Source organism: Sapajus apella, unplaced genomic scaffold (assembly GCF_009761245.1).
Source record: "Sapajus apella isolate SASKATOON/1434 unplaced genomic scaffold, GSC_monkey_1.0 scaffold77, whole genome shotgun sequence".
Lineage (NCBI taxonomy): Eukaryota > Metazoa > Chordata > Mammalia > Primates > Cebidae > Sapajus > Sapajus apella.
Window position 1 is genome coordinate 142,672 of NW_022437017.1, and position 20,127 is coordinate 162,798.

Here is a 20,127-nt window from a genome sequence, read left to right on the forward strand (position 1 = left end):
CAATGGCGCGATCTCGGCTCACCGCAACCTCCGCCTCCTGGGTTCAGGCAATTCTCCTGCCTCAGCCTCCTGAGTCGCTGGGATTATAGGCACACGCCACCATGCCCAGCTAATTTTTTGTATTTTTAGTAGAGACGGGGTTTCACCATGTTGACCAGGATGGTCTCGATCTCTTGACCTCGTGATCCACCCGCCTCGGCCTCCCACAGTGCTGGGATTACAGGCTTGAGCCACCGCGCCCGGCCCTTTTTTTTTTTTTTTAAAGACAGGGTTTCACCATGTTGGTCAGGCTGGTCTTGAACTCCTGACCTCAGGTGATCCGCCCGCCTTGGCCTCCAAAGTCAAAGTGCTTGGATTACAGACGTCAGCCACCACGCCCAGCAAATAATGCTTATCTTGTGAGGGAAAATTACTTTAGATTTCTCCTGAGATTTTCGTAATGATCTTTAATATTCTGGTCTTTCCATTTTTTTCCTAAAATACAGATCCATAAAAAATAGTCCTGAATTATAAAATTATGTTGTTTTTTTTTTTTTGAGATGGGTGTCTCACTCTGTCACTCTGGCTGGAGTGCAGTGGCATGATCACAGCTCACTGCAGCCTCAACCTCCTGGGTTCAGGTGATTCTCCTATCTCAGCCTCTCAAGTAGCTGGGGCTACAGGTGCATGTCACTATCCTGGCTAAAAAGACTGTGGAGATGGAGTTTCACCATTGCCCAGGCTGGTCTCACACTCCTGGGCTCAAGTCATCCACCCACCTCGGCCTCCCAAAGTGCTAGAACTATAGGCATGAGCCACCATGCCCAGCTATGATAACATGATTTTTAAAATTATTAGATTCTGTGTTCATGGCTCACTGCAGCCATGGCTGATTTATCAAGATTTCCCTGTATTCCAAATTGCTGAACAGCACTGATGAGCTAGAAACACTTATTCTTTAATAGACTGAAGGAAGTAATATTGTCATGTGATACAGTTTGAACGTATGTTCCCACCCAATGTCAACTGTAATCCCCAATGTTGAGGTGGGGCCTCATGAGAGAGTTGTTTGGGTCATGGGGGGACCTATGGCTTGTTTCTCTCATGGCTTACTGTTGTCCTTGTGATAATGAGTTCTAGTGAGCTGCATCTTCCTACTCCACTCTCTCTGTTGTTTCTGCTTTCACCATGTAAGATGCCTGCTCTCCCTTCACCTTCTGCTGTCATTGAAAGCTTCCTGAGGCCTTCACCAGAAGCTGAGCAGATGCTGGTGCCATGCTTCCTGTACAGGTAAAAAAGCCTGCTGCAGGGGAGGAGCTCCCACAGACAACCTCTAAAAGAGCAGAGCAGAGGGAAAATGGGTTAAATCTCCCACAGAGGCCCCACTGGTTCACTGACTGGTGGAGCTGTGGGAAGGCACTCACAAGCCTCCAGACTGCAGAATAATAGAGCCACCAGCAGCTTGCAACCTGAGTGTGGAAAAGCCAGAGGGGTGAAGATACCCAAGGCCTTGGGAGTCCATCCCTTGCATCAGTGTGTGCTGGACATGGCACATGGAGTCAAGGAGGCTATTTGGGAATTTTAAGATTTAATGACTGCCCTGCTGGGTTTTGGACTTCGGTGGGGCCTGTAGTTCTTTTTTTTTTTTTTTTTTGGAGACGGAGTTTTGCTCTTGTTACCCAGGCTGGAGTGCAATGGCGCGATCTTGGCTCACCGCAACCTCCGCCTCCTGGGTTCAAGCAATTGTCCTGCCTCAGCCTCCCGTAGCTGGGACTACAAGTGTGCGCCACCATGCCCAGCTAATTTTTGTATTTTTAGTAGAGACGGGGTTTCACAATGTTGACCAGAATGGTCTTGATTTCTTGACCTTGTGATCCACCCGCCTTGGCCTCCCAAAGTGCTGGGATTACAGGCTTAAGCCACCAAGCTCGTCCTGTAGTTCCTTTCTTTTGGCCAATTTCTTCCTTTTGGAATGGGAACATTTACCTAATGCCTGTACCCCCATTGTATCAACAAAGTAAATAACTTGTTTTGATTTTTAAGGTTAATAGGTGGGCCAGGCGCGGTGGCTCACACCTGTAATCTCAGCAATTTGGGAGGCCGAGGTGGGCAGATAGTCTGAGTTTGGGAGTTCAAGACTACCCTGGCCAGCAAGATGATACCCTGTGTACTACAAACAAATTAGGCTGGGTGCAGTAGCTCATGCCTGTAATCCCAGCACTTTGGGAGGCCGAGGTAGGTGGATCAATGAGGTCAGCAGTTCAAGACCAGCCTGGCCAACATGGTGAGACCTGTCTCTATTAAAAATACAAAAACTAGCCACGCACGGTGGCGCATGCCTGTAATCCCAGCTACTTGGGAAGCTGAGGCCTGAAGATTGCTTGGACCCGGGAGGTGGAGGTTGCAGTGAGCTAAGATTGTGCCAGGCCTGGGCAACAGAGTGAGATTCTGTCTCAAAAAAAAAAAGAATTTTTAAACAAATACTACATACAACTAATGATTTTTTTTTTCCTGAAATCTATGTTTATCTGGGCTCTGTGCAAAATTTTATCTTTCCAATTGTAGTGAAAAGGCAATTTACATTAATTTTAAAAATCTGAAGCTGCAATAAGTGAATTTTTTTAAAACAGGCTCTCACTCTATTCCCCAGGCTGGAGTGCAACGGCACAGTCACAGCTCACTGCAGCATCAAACACCCAGGCTCAGGGCCTCAGCCTTTTAGGTAGCTGGGAACACAGGTATGTGCCACCACATTCAGCTAACTTTTTGTATTTTTTGAGGAGGGGGGGTTTTGTCATGTTGCCATGACTGGTCTTGAGCTCCTGGGCTCAAGTGATTCTCCTGCCTTGGCCTCCCAAAGTGTTGGGATTACAGATGTAAGCCACTGTGTCCAGAAATGAATAATTCTTTACAAAGGACAAACCCTGTCTGGGCATGGTGGCTCATGCACTTTGGGAGGCTGAGCTGGGAGGACTGCTTGAGACAAAGAATTAGAGAACAGCATGGGTAACATAGCATAATCCTGTCTCTATCATTTAAAATTTTAAATAAAAGTCTGACATGGTCAAAGGTATTACGTGGAAAAAATAAAAAAAGGAAAAATAAACAAGTCTGAAAAGCAGCATTTCCCACCTCTTATCTCTGAGGGAGCCTTCATCTACATAACAAGGTCTCCTTTGCTAGCCATGCTTCTTCCTTTCCTCTTGCATAATCTATCTTGCCATTAAAACTGACTTACCCACCAAACCTCCGAGTTTTTGGTCATGCCAAGTCTGCATTCTTTCCTGGCCTTGGAATACATAAGCTTTCTTATTGGGTGTGTCTTCATTCTGAAGGCTCCCATATAAACATGTTAAATAAATTTGTATAGCTTCTATTAATCCACCTAAGTTCCTTGATCTAAATTTTTTTTTCCTTTTTCACCTTGTTTTATAAGAAAAAGTACACAAATAAAACATGTATATCTAAAATGAGCATTTTTGAGACAGTCTTGCACTGTCACCCAGGCTGTAGTGCAGTGGCATGATCTCGGCTCACTGCAATATCTGCCTCCTTGGTTCAAGCAATTCTCTTGCCTCAGCCTCTCGAGTAGCTGGGACTACAGGTATGCGCCACCATGCCCAGCTAATTTTTTTGTCTTGTTAGTAGAGATGGCGTTTCACCATGTTGGCCAGGATGGTCTCAATCTCCTGACCTTGTGATCCACCCGCCTTAGCCTCCCAAAGTACTGGGATTACAGGTGTGAGCCACCATGCCCAGCCTAATTTTTGTATTTTTAGTAGAAATGGGGTTTCACCACGTTGGCCAGGGGCTGGTCTATGAACTCCTGACCTCAAGTGATTCACCCACCTCGGCCTCCCAAAGCGCTGGGATTACAGGTGTGAGCCACTGCGCCTGGCCAGTGCACCCACCTCTGCCACTGCCATCTTCCCTGCTCTGAGTCACTTTGTGCTATCTGACAATGACTCCACCCTTCACTGATGTGGATACATTATCTGGTACTGGGTATGTCATCTCCACAAGAAGACAGGGTTTGATCAGTGATTAATGCTGCATCCTGTGGTGCTTGGATACTGACCTTAGGGAGTTTTAAATAAGCATTTCTGAAGAGCAGCTTCCTTGGTGCCTTAAAGGAAGTGACTAAATTGTTTTTTGTCATTGCATAATATAGAAAAGTAACTTTTCAATGTTGCCATTAACTTTACACTGCTGAGATAAGCAGACTGTTGACAACTTAGCATCAGTAGCACATTATCAGAGAAAGAAAGGCTTATATTTAGATAATTTACACAAATTTATTAGCCTCATATGACTCAGTAAAGCAAGTTGAAAAAATATTACATAGCTTTATAAGGCATAAATCAACATACATACATATATATATATATATATATATATATATTTTTTTTTTTTTTTTTTTTTTCCTTTTTTTTAAAAACAAAGATGGGGTTTCACCATGATGGCCAGGCTGGTCTTCAACTCCTGACCTCAGGTGATCCACCCACCTCGCCCTCCCAAAGTGCTAGGATTACAGGCGTGAGCCACCACGCCTGGCCAATTTATATGCTTTAACGAAGGTACTTTCTGGTAAACGATCTCGGCTCACTGCAATCTCCGCCTCCTAGGTTCAAGCAATTCTCAGCCTCCCCAGTAGCTGGGACTACAGGCATGCAGCACCACACCCAGCTAATTTTTTTGTCTTTTTAGTGAGACAATCAATGACTCCACCCTTCACTGCTGTGGATACATTATCTGGGATTGGGTATGTCATCTCCACATGAAGACAGGTGTGAGCCACTGCACCCAGAGAGAAAACATTTCAAATCATAAACAGGGTTTGGTCAGTGATTGATGCTGCATCCTGTGATGCCTGGACATTGACCTTAGGGAGTTTTAAATAAGCGTTTCTGAAGAGCAGCTCCCTTGGAACATATTTCAAATACATTTTAGGAAATATTTTAGTCTTTAGAGAAGGGAAAAACAGGTCCAGAGTCTAGTCCCCCCATCAACACAAGGCCAAATATTTTACCACTGGAGAGACACATGTCATCTACCAGACACTTGAGACATTGTTCCTAAGTGACCATGATGGATCAGGACAAAAACAAGGGCATTTTCTAACTATAATTTCTAAATGTGATAGAAGAAAAAAAAATTTTTTGAAACAAAGTCTCACTCTGGGCCAGGCGCGGTGGCTCACGCCTGTAATCCCAGCACTTTGGAAGGCCGAGGCGGGTGGATCACTAGGTCAAGAGATCGAGACCATCCTTGTCAACATGGTGAAACCCCGTCTCTACTAAAAATACAAAAAATTAGCTGGGCATGGTGGTGCGTGCCTGTAATCCCAGCTACTCAGGAGGCTGAGGCAGGAGAATTGCCTGAACTCAGGAGGCGGAGGTTGTGGTGAGCCGAGATCATGCCATTGCACTCCAGCCTGGGTAACAAGAGCGAAACTCCGTCTCAAAAAAAAAAAAAAGTCTTTGTCACCAGGCTGGAGTGCAGTGGCACGATCTCTGCTCACTGCAACCTCCACCTCCCAGGTTCAAATGATTCTCCTGCCTCAGCCTCCTGAGTAGCTGGGACTCAAGGTGTGTGCCACCACACCCAGCCAATTTTTGTATTTTTAGTGGAGATGATGTTTCACCATGTTGGCCAAGATGGTCTCAATCTCTTGATCTCATGATCCTCCCACCTTGGCCTCCCAAAGTGCTGGGATTGCAGGTGTGAGCCATCGCATCAGGCTGAGAAAATATTTTTTTTTTTTTTCTGGGTCATTATGCAAAGCAACATATTTCTTTTTTTTGAGATGGAGTTTCAATCTTGTTGCCCAAGCTGGACTGCAATAGTGCAATCTTGGCTCACTGCAACCTCTGCCTCCTGGGTTCAAGCGATTCTCCTGCCTCAGTCTCCGGAGAAGCTGGGATTACAGGCATGTGCTGCCACATCTGGCTAATTTTGTATATTTGGTAGAGACAGATTTTCTCCATGTTGGTCAGGTTGGTTGTGAACTCCCAACCTCAGGTGATCTGCCTGCCTGGTAAGAAAACATATTTCAAATCATAAACATAACTAAAATTTGTCTCTTCTTACTAATGTGACTAACTTATAAATCTCATACATCACATAGTAATTTATGGCTTTTGGTCGTATTTATCACTATGGTGTATTGCACCCTTGGTGACAACAGGTATGGCACTGGTGGTTTTGGGGAAGAAGGCACTCAGAGGTACATGAGATAACTTTTGGTATTATGAATGAATAACTAGGGTAGAGATAAAAGTTTAAGTACGTAAGCATGAAAAGTAAAATTTCCATAAGGAAAAAGATGCCTGGCATTTTATCCACATGGTAGAAATGACTCACAATGTCCAAATAATAACATGTTAACATTATAAACTTGATCTAGTACATGACAGCAACAGGATATTTTGTTATAACTTCTCAATTAAAAAGAATAACATTTGTTAGTATATAGTAATTATAAACAGTTAATTGTTTATGTTCATTGTCTGTATTCAAAGAATCTTGACAGATCGGAAGGCTTTCCCATACATTTATACATTTATATGATTTCTCTTGAGAGTAACGAGTGTGAATCCTTCCATGCGTTTGAAGTTGTGAGGCAGATCTGAAAGCTTTCCCACATTGCTTACATTGATAGGGTTTCTCCCCAGTGTGAGTCCTTTCATGATATTGAAAAGAACTGGAAGAAGCGAAACCTTTGCCACATTGCTTGCATTCATACGGTTTCCTTCCACCGTGAGTCTTTTTATGTTTATGGAGGGAACTAGAAGAAATGAAGGCTTTCCCACATTGCGTACACTCATAGGGTTTCTCTCCCGTGTGAGTCCTTTCATGACATCGAAAAGAAGCAGAAGAAATGAAAGCTTTCCCACACTGCTTACATTGATAGGGTTTCTCCCCAGTGTGAGTCCTTTCATGATGTTGAAAAGATCTGGAAGAAGTGAAACCTTTGCCACACTGCTTGCATTCATAGGGTTTCCTTCCAGCATGAGTCTTTTCATGTCTATGAAGGGAGCTAGAAGAAACGAAAGCTTTCCCACATCGCATACACTCATAGGGTTTCTCTCCTGTGTGAGTCCTTTCATGATACTGAAAAGAAGCGGAAGAAATGAAGGCTTTCCCACATTGCTTACAGTGATAGGGTTTCTCCCCAGTGTGAGTCCTTTCATGATATTGAAAAGAACTGAAAGAACTGAAAGCTTTGCCACATAGTTTGCATTCATAGGGTTTCCTTCCAGCGTGAGTCTTTTCATGTCTATGAAAGGAAGTAGGTAAGCTGAATGCTTTCCCACAATCCTTACATTTATATGGCTTCTCTCCAGTATGAGTCCTTTTGTGTATATACAGGGAAGAAAAAGAAGCAAATGCTTTTCCGCATTCCTTACATTCACAGGGTTTCTCTCCAGTGTGTGTTCTTGCATGTATTTGAAGGAACTTGGCAGATCTGAATGCTTTCCCACAATGCTTACATTCATAAGGCTTCTCTCCTGTGTGCATCCTTTCATGTATTTTAAAATAAGAGAAATCACTGAACGCTTTTCCACATTCCTTACATTCATAGGGTTTCTCTCCAGTGTGTCTCCTTTCATGAATTCGAAGGCTTTTGACAGATCCCAAGGCTTTCCCACATTGCTTACATTCATAGGGTTTCTCTCCAGTGTGGGTCCTTTCATGTTTTCGAAAGGAACTGGAACAATTGAAAGCTTTACCACATTGCTTACATTCATAGGGTTTCTCTCCAGTATGTGTCCTTTCATGAATTTGAAGGCTTTTGACAGATCCCAAGGCTTTCCCACATTGCTTACATTCATAGGGTTTCTCTCCAGTGTGAATCCTTTCATGATTTCGAAAGGAACTGGAACAACTGAAGGCTTTACCGCATTGCTTACACTCATAGGGTTTCTCTCCAGTGTGAGTCCTCACATGATATCGAAAGGAAGTGGGATAACTGAAGGCTTTACCACACTGCTTGCATTTATAGGGTTTCTTTCCAGTGTGAGTGTTTTCATGCATTTGAAATGAACTGGCAGAATAAAAGCCTTTCCCACATATCTTACATTTATAAGGTCTTTCTCCAGAGTGCATTATTATGTGTGTTTGAAAACTTGTAAGATAGGAGAATGCTTTCCCACACTGCTTACATTCATAGGGTTTTTTCCCAGAGTGGGTCCTTTCATGCCTACGAACAGAACTGGAACATGTGAATGCTTTTCCACATTGCTTACATTGGTAAGGCTTCTCTCCAGTGTGACTCATTTCATGTCTACGAAAGGATCTGGGATTATGGAATGCTTTATCACATTTGTTACATTCATAGGGCTTCTCCCCAGTGTGAGTTCTTTCATGTATTTGAAAGGAACGAAACCAGCTGAAAGATTTGCCACATTGTTTACATTCATATGGCTTCGCCCCAGTGTGGGTTCTTTCATGTGCTTGAAAGGAACTGGAACTATAGAATGCTTTCCCACATTCCTGACACTCATAAGGCTTTTCTCCAGTGTGAGTTCTTTCATGTATTCGAAGGGTAGCAGAATAACTAAAGGATTTATCACACTGTTTACACTCATATGGTTTCTCTCCAGTGTGGATTTTTTCATGAAAAAGATATAAACTGAGATGACAGAAGGCTTTCCCGCAAAACTTACATTTATAAGGTCCATCCCCGCTGTGCATTACCATGTGTCTTCGAATGCTTGAATGGGAAATAGAGGTTTCTCCACATTCTTTATAAGCAAAGGGTTTCTCTCCAGTGTGATCCCTTTCTTGTGTTCTAAAGGAAGGGCAATATCTGAAGGCTTTCTTAGGTTGTTGACACTTATATGGCTTCTGTCCAATGTCACCGCTGATGTTCATATTAAAAGATGAGTTACCTATGCCAACTCCTCCACACACAAAGCTTTCACATGATTTTACTTCAGGACAAGTTTTCTTCTTCTGGAAGTTCAGCCTGTCAGCTGGAACCTGGGTAAAAGTTTCTTCACAATGGCTGTCTTCTTTAATTTCATTGACTTTCTCTTCTATAAGACTCCTGTAAAAAATGAGAAGCGCATTATGGTTTGTTTATAAGTAATTTTATATTCATCAACAAGTGTTGCACTTGCTTTTTTTTTTTTTCTTTTTTTTTAAATAAAGACGGGGTTTCACCATGTTGGTCAGGCTGGTCTTGAACTCCTGACCTCAGGTGATCCGCCTGCCTTGGCCTCCAAAGTACTTGGATTACAGGCATGAGCCATCACGCCCGGCCTTTCTTTTTTTCTTTTTTTTGCACTTGCATTTTTAATATTGTCCATCAAAGTGTAGGCTTTCTGCCCTATCAGAATTGTTTGAAGGTGACCGCACAACATGTTCTACAAGGTGACCCAGGCATACCTATTATTTAAAAATATATTCATATGGGGCATCTTAATACTATTCCCATGAAACTATTTTACAAATACTCTCTGACATTTTTCTTTTGAGTCAGAGTTTCACCCTGTTGCCCATGCTGGAATACAGTGATATCATCATAGCTCACTGCAGCCTTTAATTCCTGGGGGCTCAAGTGATCCTCCTGCCTCAGCCTCCTTAGCAGCTGGGACTAAAGATGCATACCACAATGCCCAGCTAATGTTTTGCTGTTGTTGATATGTGGTCTCTTTATGTTGCCCAAGCTGTTTTTGAACTGCTGGCCTCTAGCTATCCTCTTATCTCCTTTCTCAAAGGATTGGGATTACAGGAGTGAGCCCTCAGCCTAGGTCACATTGAAATATGTTTTTGAGAAAATATTCTAAGAATAAATGAATTTGATCCTGGGCTTATTCTTTGTTTTCCTTCTTTTTAACACATTCTCATATTCTAAGATCACATAGAGAGACGCTGTTTTATCTTATAAGTGCAAATTACCTTAAGTTTCTCCCAGGGTTTTGGCACTCATCTTCAATGCTCTTGTCTTTCCACTTTTTTCCTAAAATACAGACAAAGAAAAATAATCCTGAAGCAGTATAAAATTGTGAAAAAATTATTAGATTCTATGCTCATGATTTGCTGTGGCCATGCCTCATTTATTCATCAAAGTGTTTCCTGTCTATGTGCCAGATCACTCAACAGCATTGATGAACTGGAAACATTGGTTTGCTAATGCGCTGAGGGAAGTAATATTGTCATTCTTACCTATAGAAGTCAGGTTCCTGAACGTTTCCAGCATCACTTCCCTGTAGAGATTCTTCTGGGAAATATCCAGCAAAGCCCACTCCTCCTGGGTGAAGTTCACAGCCACATCCTCAAAGGCCACTGGGTCCTGAAACATTCCACATGTGTGGAGGAGGACGCGTGAGAGTGACAGCACTAGGGGCCTAGATTACATTCCCAAGAAGTTCCCATGATGCTGTAAACTTCAAACATTTATTCTCTGCTTTGGTCATCAGATCCCTTTCTGTCTATACTTACTTTCTTCCATAAAGCAATTTCTTTGTTTGTTTGTTTGAGACAGAGTCTCACTCTGCTGCCCAGGCTGAAGTGTAGTGGCACGATCTCTGCTCACTACAACCTCTGCCTCCTGGGTTCAAGAAATTCTCATGCCTCAGTAACCTGAGTAGCTGAGACCACAGGCATGTGCCACCACACCTGGTTAATTAATAAAGCAATTGTGATGCTAAAACTGAACAAGGGATAAAGCAACAGCGGGATAGGAAAATGTGTGTTTTCAGTGAATCCAGGGAGAAAAGTAAGCTGCCTGGGCTGTCCCTAAGGTCTCTTTGGATTGTGGGTCTGTAGCACCTGTCATGGTAAAGTCCTATGAGCTAATACGCAGAAAAAAGTTAACATAAGCCTTTCAATAGGTGATTAAAGAAACAGTCCTGAGGCCGGGCATGGTGGCTCACGCTTGTAATCCCAACACTTAGGGAGGCCGAGGCGGGTGGATCACCTGAGGTCAGGAGTTTGAGACTAGCCTGGCCAACATGGTGAAACCCTGTCTCTCTCTCTATATATATATATAAAAAAAAAACAAAAAAAAACAAAAAAAAAAAACAGTCCTGAGACTGTTTATCCTTGAAAATGCCTGTTCCCTAAGTATAATCTTTTATAACATTGTTAGAGAAGGCAGACAGCTAGCCAAGAGCAGGAGGGGGAGCCCCTGGGAAATCCCACACCCCCAGGGACCATCCAAAACATGCATGCTAGATATAAGCAGAGAGGAGGGGAAACACCGAGGTAAAAAAAACATCCACGATGATGCCCAGGAATCATTCGCTTTGCAGTTATCCTGTCAGAATGTAGCTAGATAGATGCTGATAAGAAAGGCAAAGGGGACATTCCTAAGAAAAACCTGGCACTGTAAGTACGCAAAAGGGCAAACAAGAAACTCCTAAGAGATATCGAGGTGTAATAAGCACAGAGTTAACCACTGTACGACCTTTCTGGGGTGGCAGTAATGAGCAATGCAGCCACCCACATATCCATTAATGGCTGCCTGGATTAAAAAAACGTGGTAAGCATATACATACAATGGGATATTATTAGTTTTAGAAAAAAACATCTTGGCCCGTACTACAGCATGCACGAAACCTCAGGATAATTGCAAAAAGCAAAATACAATACAATTCATCTTAGAGAAGGTATATAGATTTGTCAAACTATCTCAACTGTACATGTAAAATTCCTTAAACTGGTAAGTTTTTTGTTTTACAATAAGTAATGATAATAAATCATGATAGAAGCTCGGTGTGGTGGCTCAAGTCTGTAATCTCAGCACTTTGCAAGGCAGAGACAGGTGGATCACTTGAGGTCAGCAGTTTGAGATCAGCCTGGCCAACATGGTGGAACCCCATCTCTACTAAAAATAAAAAACTTGGCTGGGTGTGGTGGCACATGCCTGTAGTCCCAGTTACTTGGGAGGCTGAGGCTGGAGAACCGTTTGAACCTGGGAGGTGGAGGTTGCAGTGAGTTGAGATCGTGACACTGCACTCCAGCCTGGGCAACAGAGTGAGGCTCCATCTCAAAACAAACAAACAATTATACAAACAAACAAAAAACCACAAGAATGTCCTAATAGAGGTAGAAAAGGCATGTGACAAGCTGTAACCTATGTATGCCTGATGTTCCATTTTTGGAATGCTAAGCATGTGGGAGTTATTTACATCCAACTGCTCAAGGTGATTGCCAAGTCTGATTTTTCATATCTGCAATTCAAAAAACTGCAACCACTGGAATAACTACGTCAATATCTCCTCATGATTAAAAACACTCAATAAACTAAATGTACAAGAGAAGATTTCATAAGGTGACAAGAGAGGCACTAGGAACATAGAAAAATCTACTATAAAGACATGTATTAAAAAGGCAAAACCTGGATGGGCGCAGTGGCTCACGCTTGTAATCCCAGCACTTTGGGAGGCCAAGGCAGGTGGATCACGAGGTCAGGAGATCAAGACCATCATGGCCAATGTGGTGAAACCCTGTCTCTACTAAAAATACAAAAATTAGCTGGGTGTGGTGGCAGACGCCTGTAATCCCAGCTACTCAGAAGGCTGAGGCAGGAGAATAGCTTGAATCAGGGAGTCGGAGGTTGCAGTGAGCCGAGATCGCGCCACTGCACTCCAGCCTGGTGACAGAGTGAGACTCTGTCTCAAACAAACAAAAAAAGCAAAACTAAAGGCCCAGGCCAAGGCAGACAGAAGATCATTTGGGCCCAGCAATTTGAGACCAGCATGGGCAACATAGGGAGACCCCTGTCTCTATAATAAAACAAAAAATTAGGCATGGTGGTGCAAAACAAATGGTACTGAAACACCTGGATTAGCAAATAAAAAGAAATGAATTAGATATAGAAATTTATCTTTTACAAAACTAACTCCCAATGAACCATTTACTTAAATGGAAAATGCAAAGCTCTCAACTTCTAAAAGTAACACTTGTGAAAACAAAGATAACCTTGGATTTGACAAAAAGTTTTCTCACATAACACAAAAGGCATGATATGTGAATGAGAAAATCGATAAATTGGACTTTATTTAAAGTAAAACTGTTTTGGAAAAGACTCTGTTAACAGTATCAAAAGACAGGCTGCAGACTGGGACAAAATATTTGCAGAACACCTACCTGATTAAGGAACGGTACCCAAAAGGTATAAAGAACTCCCAAAGTTCTATAGGAAAACAACCAACCAATCAAAAGGCCAGATGTGGTAGTTCACGCCCATAATCCCAGCACTTTGGGAGGCCGAGGTAGGTGGATCACCTGAGGTTAGGAATTCAAGTCCAGTCTGGCCAACATGGTGAAACACCATCTCTATTAATAATACAAAAATTAGCCGGATGTGGTGGCGCACGCCTCTAATCAGTTACTTGGAGAGCTGAGTCAGAAGAATCATTTGAACCGGGAGGCAGAGGCTGCAGTAAGTCAAGATTGCACCATTGCACTCCAGCCTGGGCAACAAGACCAAAACTCCATCTCCAAAAAAAAAAAAAAAAAAAAGGAAAAAAGGAAAAAAAAAAAAAGAAAACAACAATGAGGCACCAGCAAATACTTGCAGTAGTTAAAATCTAAAACACTGACACTTCCAAATGCTGGTGACAGTGAACTCTCATTCACTATTGATGTGCATGGAAAATTCTGCAGCCAATTTCGAAGACAGTCTGCTGAAGAAAATAAGCATGGTCTTACTGATTCACTAGTCTCATTCCTACATATTAACCCAAATGTACTGAAAACTGATGTCTACACAAAAGTCCTCCCATAAACGTTTTTAGCAGCTTTACTCATAACTGCCAAAAATTAGAACCAAACAAGGTGAGTCTGTCTCTCTTTTTTTTTTTAAATAGACAAGAATTCACATCGTATCTACCAAGCTAGTCTCTAACTCCTGGGCTCAAGCAATCTTCTCACCTTGGTTTGCCATGTAGCTGAGAATTCAGGGATGAGGCACTATACCAGGCTCAAGGTGAGCCTTTCAATAGGTGAATAACAAAATGAACTATTGTATGCCCATAGAATGGAATGTTATTCAGTGATGAAAGGAAATGAGTGGCCAGACATGGTGGATCACAAGTCCAATCCCAGCACTTTGGGAAGCTGAGGTGGGAGGATCACCTGAACTTGGGAGCTTGAGATCCTGTCTCTAACAAAACAAATTTTTTTTTAACATAAATAAATAAAAATAATGAGTTGTCAATCAACAAAGGTACTGAGAGACCTTAAATGCATATATATATATATATATATATATACATATATATATATATATATATATATTTTTTTTTTTTTTTTGAGACAATCTTGCTCTGTTGCCAGGCCAGGCTGGAGTGCAGTGATACGATCTCGGCTCATTGCAACCTCTGCCTCCTGGGTTCAAGCAATTCTCCTGCCTCAGCCTCCCAAGTAGCTGGGACTACAGGCATAGGCCACCATGCCCAGCTAATTTCTGTATTTTAGTGGAAACGGGGTTTCACTATGTTGGCCAGGATGGTCTCGATCTCTTGACCTCGTGATCTGCCCACCTAGGCCTCCCAAAGTGCTGGGATTATAGGCGTGAGCCACCACACCCGGCCTCTTCAGTGCATATTTTTACATGAAAGAAACAAGTCTGAAATGGCCACTTACAACATCATTCCAAATACATGATATTCTGGGAAATGCAAAATCTAGAGGTAGGAACATCATCATTTGTTGCCAGGGATAAACAGGGGTGGCAAAGAGGAAGGGGAGAGCTACGACTAGGAGGAGCACGGGGGATTTTGAGGACAGTGAAATGCTTCTGCGTAAGATTGTGATGGTGGATACATAACACATTTAGTCTTCTTAAACCACAGAACACAAAGAGTAAAGGTTAATATGAAAGATGGACTTTAGGTAATAATACTGGCTTCTTCAATTTCCATCATGTTCAAGTGTAATATATTCTGGCATCAACTGTAGGATATACTACACATAGTCAATATGGTTTCATATGTTTAAAACAGTTTTTTTTTTTTGAAACAGCGTCTTGCTATTGTGCCTTGGCTGGCCTCCAACTCCTGAGTTCAAGCTATCCTCCTGCTTCGGTGTCCCTAAGTGGTAGGATTACATGTATGAGGCACAGCACCTGGCCAGTCAAGATGTTTAAAATAGGGGGAACTATGAGCTTGGAAGAAAATGTGGAAACTCTGGATTATCTGCTCAATGTTTTGGGCAAACAACCACTGTTCTTTTTTTTTTTTTTTTTGAGACGGAGTTTCGCTCTGGTTACCCAGGCTGGAGTGCAATGGCGCCATCTCGGCTCACCGCAACCTCCGCCTCCTGGGTTCAGGCAATTCTCCTGCCTCAGCCTCCTGAGTAGCTGGGATTACAGGCACGCGCCACCATGCCCAGCTAATTTTTTGTATTTTAGTAGAGACGGGGTTTCACCATGTTGACCAGGATGGTCTCGATCTCTTGACCTCGTGATCCACCCGCCTCGGCCTCCCAAAGTGCTGGGATTACAGGTGTGAGCCACCGCGTCCGGCTTACAACCACTGTTCTAAATAATAAAATCCATTAAATAAGAAAGTCAATTAACTATCATTCCATATAAGATTCATAACTGAGTTAAAATAAAATCTGATATAAAATTTCACATATTGGTTATCATTTGCATAAAAAACATGCAAAAATAAAATATACTGATGGGGATGCATACCCAGGTTGTGAAAAGTATGGCAATTATCTTCTTCACAATACTGGCTCCCATCAATATTTGGATTCATTGTGCAATTGTTTTACGTATTTTGTGCAGATGTAAAATTTTAATAAGTTTCTAGAATGCAGGCCGGGTGTGGTGGCTCATGCCTGTAATCCTAGCACTTTGGGAGGCCGAGGTGGGTGGATCACCTGAGGTCAGGAGTTCAAGACCAGCCTGGCCATCATGGTGAAACCCCATCTTTAAAAAAAAGAAAAAAAAAAAGTTTCTAGAATGCACATTTTTAAAATTTTTCCAGATACAGTCTCACTCTATCACCCAGGCTGGAGTGCAGTGGCATGATATCAGCTCAGTGTAACCTCTACCTCCTGGGTTGAAGCAATTCTCCTGTCTCAGCCTCCTGAGTAGCTGGGGATTATAGGTGCACAAAACTACGCCTGGCTAATTACTTATTGTTAGAAGACGGGGTTTCACTATGTTGGTCAGGCTGGTCTCAAACTCCTGACTTTGTGATCTGCCTGCTTTGGCCTGTCAAAGTGATGGGATTATAGGGATGAGCCACTGTGCCCAACCTAGAATGAACACTTTATACAGAAATAAATCTCAGTAAATTTTAATTATCAGCAACAACCTGTTGAATGTAATTTTTAAAATACAGCACAGCCTATTTAAAACTATTTTTTTCTTTTCTTTATTTTTTTTTGAAAGTCTCACTCTATTGCCCAGGCTGGAGTGTAGTGGTGCAATCATAGCTCACTGCAGCCTCGAACTCCTAGACTCAACAGATCCTGAGTAGCTGGGACTACAGGCACACATCACAATGACCAGGTAATTCTTTTATATAGACAAGGTTTGCCATGTTGCCCAGGCTGGACTAATTTCTATTAAAACAAATTTTCTGGAAGTCTAAAAAAGTCTCAGGAAGGATATAAAATAATTATGCAAAAAGTCTACCCTGAAAAACAACTAATATAAAATGCAATAAATGGATAAATGTTATGTGTCCTTAAAAGGAGATTAAATATCACTATGATGTAACTAAAATATGCCTACAGTTATATTTTATTCCATGAAATTCAGAAGTCAGTTTGTTTATTTCACTAAAATTAAGAAAAAACTATGTCTAAAAACTGAAATAGAAGACAATGACTAAGAATAGCCAAGATGTTCTATAGAGTATGGTTGAGAGTGTTATGGTGTGAATGTTTACATCACTCCAAAAAAATCATATATTTATAACCTAACCCCCCAATATAATATTAGTTGACCTCTCTGGGAAATAATCAGAATTAGATAAAAGCATAGGAGTAGATCTTTTCTGAATGAGATTAGTGTTCTTATAAGAAGACACAAGAGAGTCTGCTTTCTCTCTTCTCTGTCATGTGAAGAAGCCACAAGAAGATGACCGTCTGCAAACCAGGAAGCGGGCCCTTACCAGACACTAATACTGCCAGCTCCCTGAACATGGACTTCACAACCCCAAGAACTGTCAGAAATAAATGTTTATTCTTTAAGTCACCCAGTCTATGGTAATTTGATATAGGAACCCAAGATGACTAAGATAGAGAGGCACTATCCCTACTATACACTGAAGCTTTGAACTCTACACTAATTAAGAGAAAAGGGTATTAACAGAGAGATGTTAAGACAGAAAAAAAAAAAAAAAAAAAAGCAAATTGTGAAACCGGAGCATCTATTTAAGATATGTGAAACTATGACAAACTAGGTATTGCTAGCCAATGATACAAGTGGTGAAGACTTAACAGAAAAACCAGGGACAAATGGTTATCTACTGGAGAATAATCAATCTACTACCATATACATATACATCTCCATTTACAGTGAATTAATTAATTCTAGAGTTGCCTGTTTTAGGAAGTGCTTATAATTATATGTTACCTTAGCATGCATTTTCATTATGGATTTAACTTTCTCATAACACAAGAAAACTTTACTCAAACTCAACAGAGTTTCTAGTTCTCCATCTCCTCCCAGTTCCTCCATGTGGTCAACTCACATATATGACTTACACGACTATTCTGGTGACCACCTCCCTGTGGGACAGCTACATACAACCAATTTGATTCATTCCACTGAGCCTTACACCCCACATGGATGGCACAGACCACCTCTTAATCACTGTGTAACTTCACAGAAATTCTGTGAAGAGCCCGCTTGCTCTAAATCCACCAGAAACAACTCCAAGAGACACTCCCTTGGTCAGTTCCCTGGACTCCATGAAAAGCTTTGGCCCAAAGGTCCCTGTCTGTCTTGCTCCCCACCTGCTGGTTCAACGTGCATCCTGGATGTTCCCCTACTCTGTGTTGCTCTGCGGGTGTGTTGCCCTCATCTCCTGGGATTGTGAGCAATGCACTGTTATGTCATGGGCTTTGTTGAGTTGCCTCTTCTGTGTCTTACCAGACCTATGCAATCATTCTTGGATGTGGCTCTAGTGAAAAATGCAATATAAAGTTAATTTGAAACACTAAAGCCGAAATACATGAACAATTCTTTACAAAGGACAAGCCACAGAGAAAAATGCAATGTTGCCGGGCGCAGTGGCTCAAGCCTGTAATCCCAGCACTTTGGGAGGCCGAGGTGGCTGGATCACGAGGTCAAGAGATCAAGACCATCCTGGTCAACATGGTGAAATCCCGTCTCTACTTAAAATACAAAAAAAAAAAAAATTAGCTGGGCATGGTGGCATGTGCCTGTAATCCCAGCTACTCAGGAGGTTGAGGCAGGAGAATTGCTTGAACCCAGGAGGCGGAGGTTGCGGTAAGCCAAGATCGCGCCATTGCACTCCAGCCAGGGTAGCAAGAGTGAAACTCCGTCTCAAAAAAAAAAAAAAAAAAAAAAAAGTGCAATGTAAAATTAATTTGAAATGCTAAAGTTATATATGAACGATTCTTTACAAGGGACAGGCCACAGAAAGGCAGTGCTGGCTGGAACACAGTGATGTCTGACTCATGTATCAGCACAGGTCACCCTATCACATGAGACATCTCTCCACCCTCATCCTGCTCACTGAAGTGCTCAATGATTATTTCCTACCAATACTGTACTATGCCTCCCCCACCCCGCACCATACCCTCTTTCATATTCTGATTTGCAGGCTACTGGTCCACCCTGTTGGAGTGAGCTTTCCCTGTCTTTTGGAGTTTTATCTCCCTTCACAGTTGAGACAATCCAGAGGACAGGAATTATTTCTCTTTTCCCTCAACAGCACCATCCAATTGGCTGACCAGTTGTTGAAAATACAGAAGTCAAATACCCAGATCAATGGACTCATATTCAATTTTTTAAAATCCCTGAAGTGGAATCTAATCTATCAGGAAGAGACGTAGTGTGGAAGTTAGCCCTAAAGGATTCCTCACCTTATTAAATCTACTCACCACTGTGTGTCTTGTCAAGGGAAGGAAATTGAGGGAAACTTTAAGTTCCTTCAATACAAATCAGACTAAAAAGTCCTGGGAACATAGTAAGCAGAAAGAAATACCCCATTCCCTTAAAAGGCGGGACAAGGCTAAAGCCTATAATGGAAAGTCTCATTAAAGATAGGCTCCTTGAACTCTGTATGTTTCCTTACAGTACCTCAGTCCTGCTTGTCAAGAAATCAAACAAGTCATACAAATTAGAAAACCTCATGACCAAACAGTCCAGACCACTCACCCCGTTGTTCCCAACCGTTACATCACTCTTGACAAAATTCCTTATAATTATCAATGGTTCACAGTAATAGACATAAAGAATGCTTTCTGAGCATGCCCCTTGGCTGAGGATAGCTGAAACATATTTGCGAGTAGGAAGACCCCCATTCAGGGGGAAAACAACAGAATCCATAAACAATCCTGCCCCAAGGGTTCACAGACTCCCCAAACCTCATTAGTCAAATTCTAAAACAAATATTAAAATAAGTTGTCATCCCAAAGCTAATATGCCTGCTTCAGTACATGGATAATATTCTCATATCCAGTAAAGATATAGAGAAAGTAGGTGACTTTTCTATAAATATTCTTTTTTTTAAATTAATTTTTGCTTGTTTGTTTTTATAGAGACAGGGTTTCTCCAGGTTGGTCAGGCTGGTCTTGAACCTCCGAACTCAAGTAATCCACCTGCCTCGGCCTCCCAAAGTACTGGGATTATAGGCCTGAGCCACCACGCCTGGCCTCTACACATATTCTTAACTACCTACAATTTAAGGGGTTATTATAGGTCTCATAGGGTAAGCTTCAATATATAGAGCCTGAAGTCAAATATTTAAGCCACCTAATAAGTGCAGGTAAGTGAAGAATAGAGCGCCAAATGGGTTGAAGAAATTATATCCTTCCTGCCTCAAACTAAACAAGAACTCGAAAAAATTTTAGGTTCAATATTGCTGTTTCTAGATTAACTCATATGCATTAAAAAATATACTTTTTTTTTTATTTTTATTTTTTTTTTAAGAGACGGAGTTTCACCATGTTGGCCAGGATGGTCTCGATCTCTTGACC

The 20,127-nt window shown here is 41.9% G+C and overlaps 1 protein-coding gene across 4 annotated transcripts in view; it reads right to left on the minus strand.

Annotated features, from left to right (window-relative positions):
- Nucleotides 1-6,206: 6,206 nt before the first annotated feature.
- Nucleotides 6,207-20,127, minus strand: part of LOC116532505 (zinc finger protein 700-like) — a 33,452-nt gene continuing 19,531 nt past the window's right edge. For all 4 annotated transcript variants that reach the window (XM_032251657.1, XM_032251658.1, XM_032251661.1 and 1 more), the window contains 3 exons: nt 10,153-10,279; nt 9,886-9,946; nt 6,207-9,031 (listed from right to left, as the gene is read on the minus strand). In XM_032251657.1, coding sequence (XP_032107548.1) covers nt 6,421-9,031; nt 9,886-9,946; nt 10,153-10,279 — 2,799 coding nt within the window. In that variant the 3' untranslated portion in view covers nt 6,207-6,420. The remainder of the gene's footprint in view (nt 9,032-9,885; nt 9,947-10,152; nt 10,280-20,127) is intronic.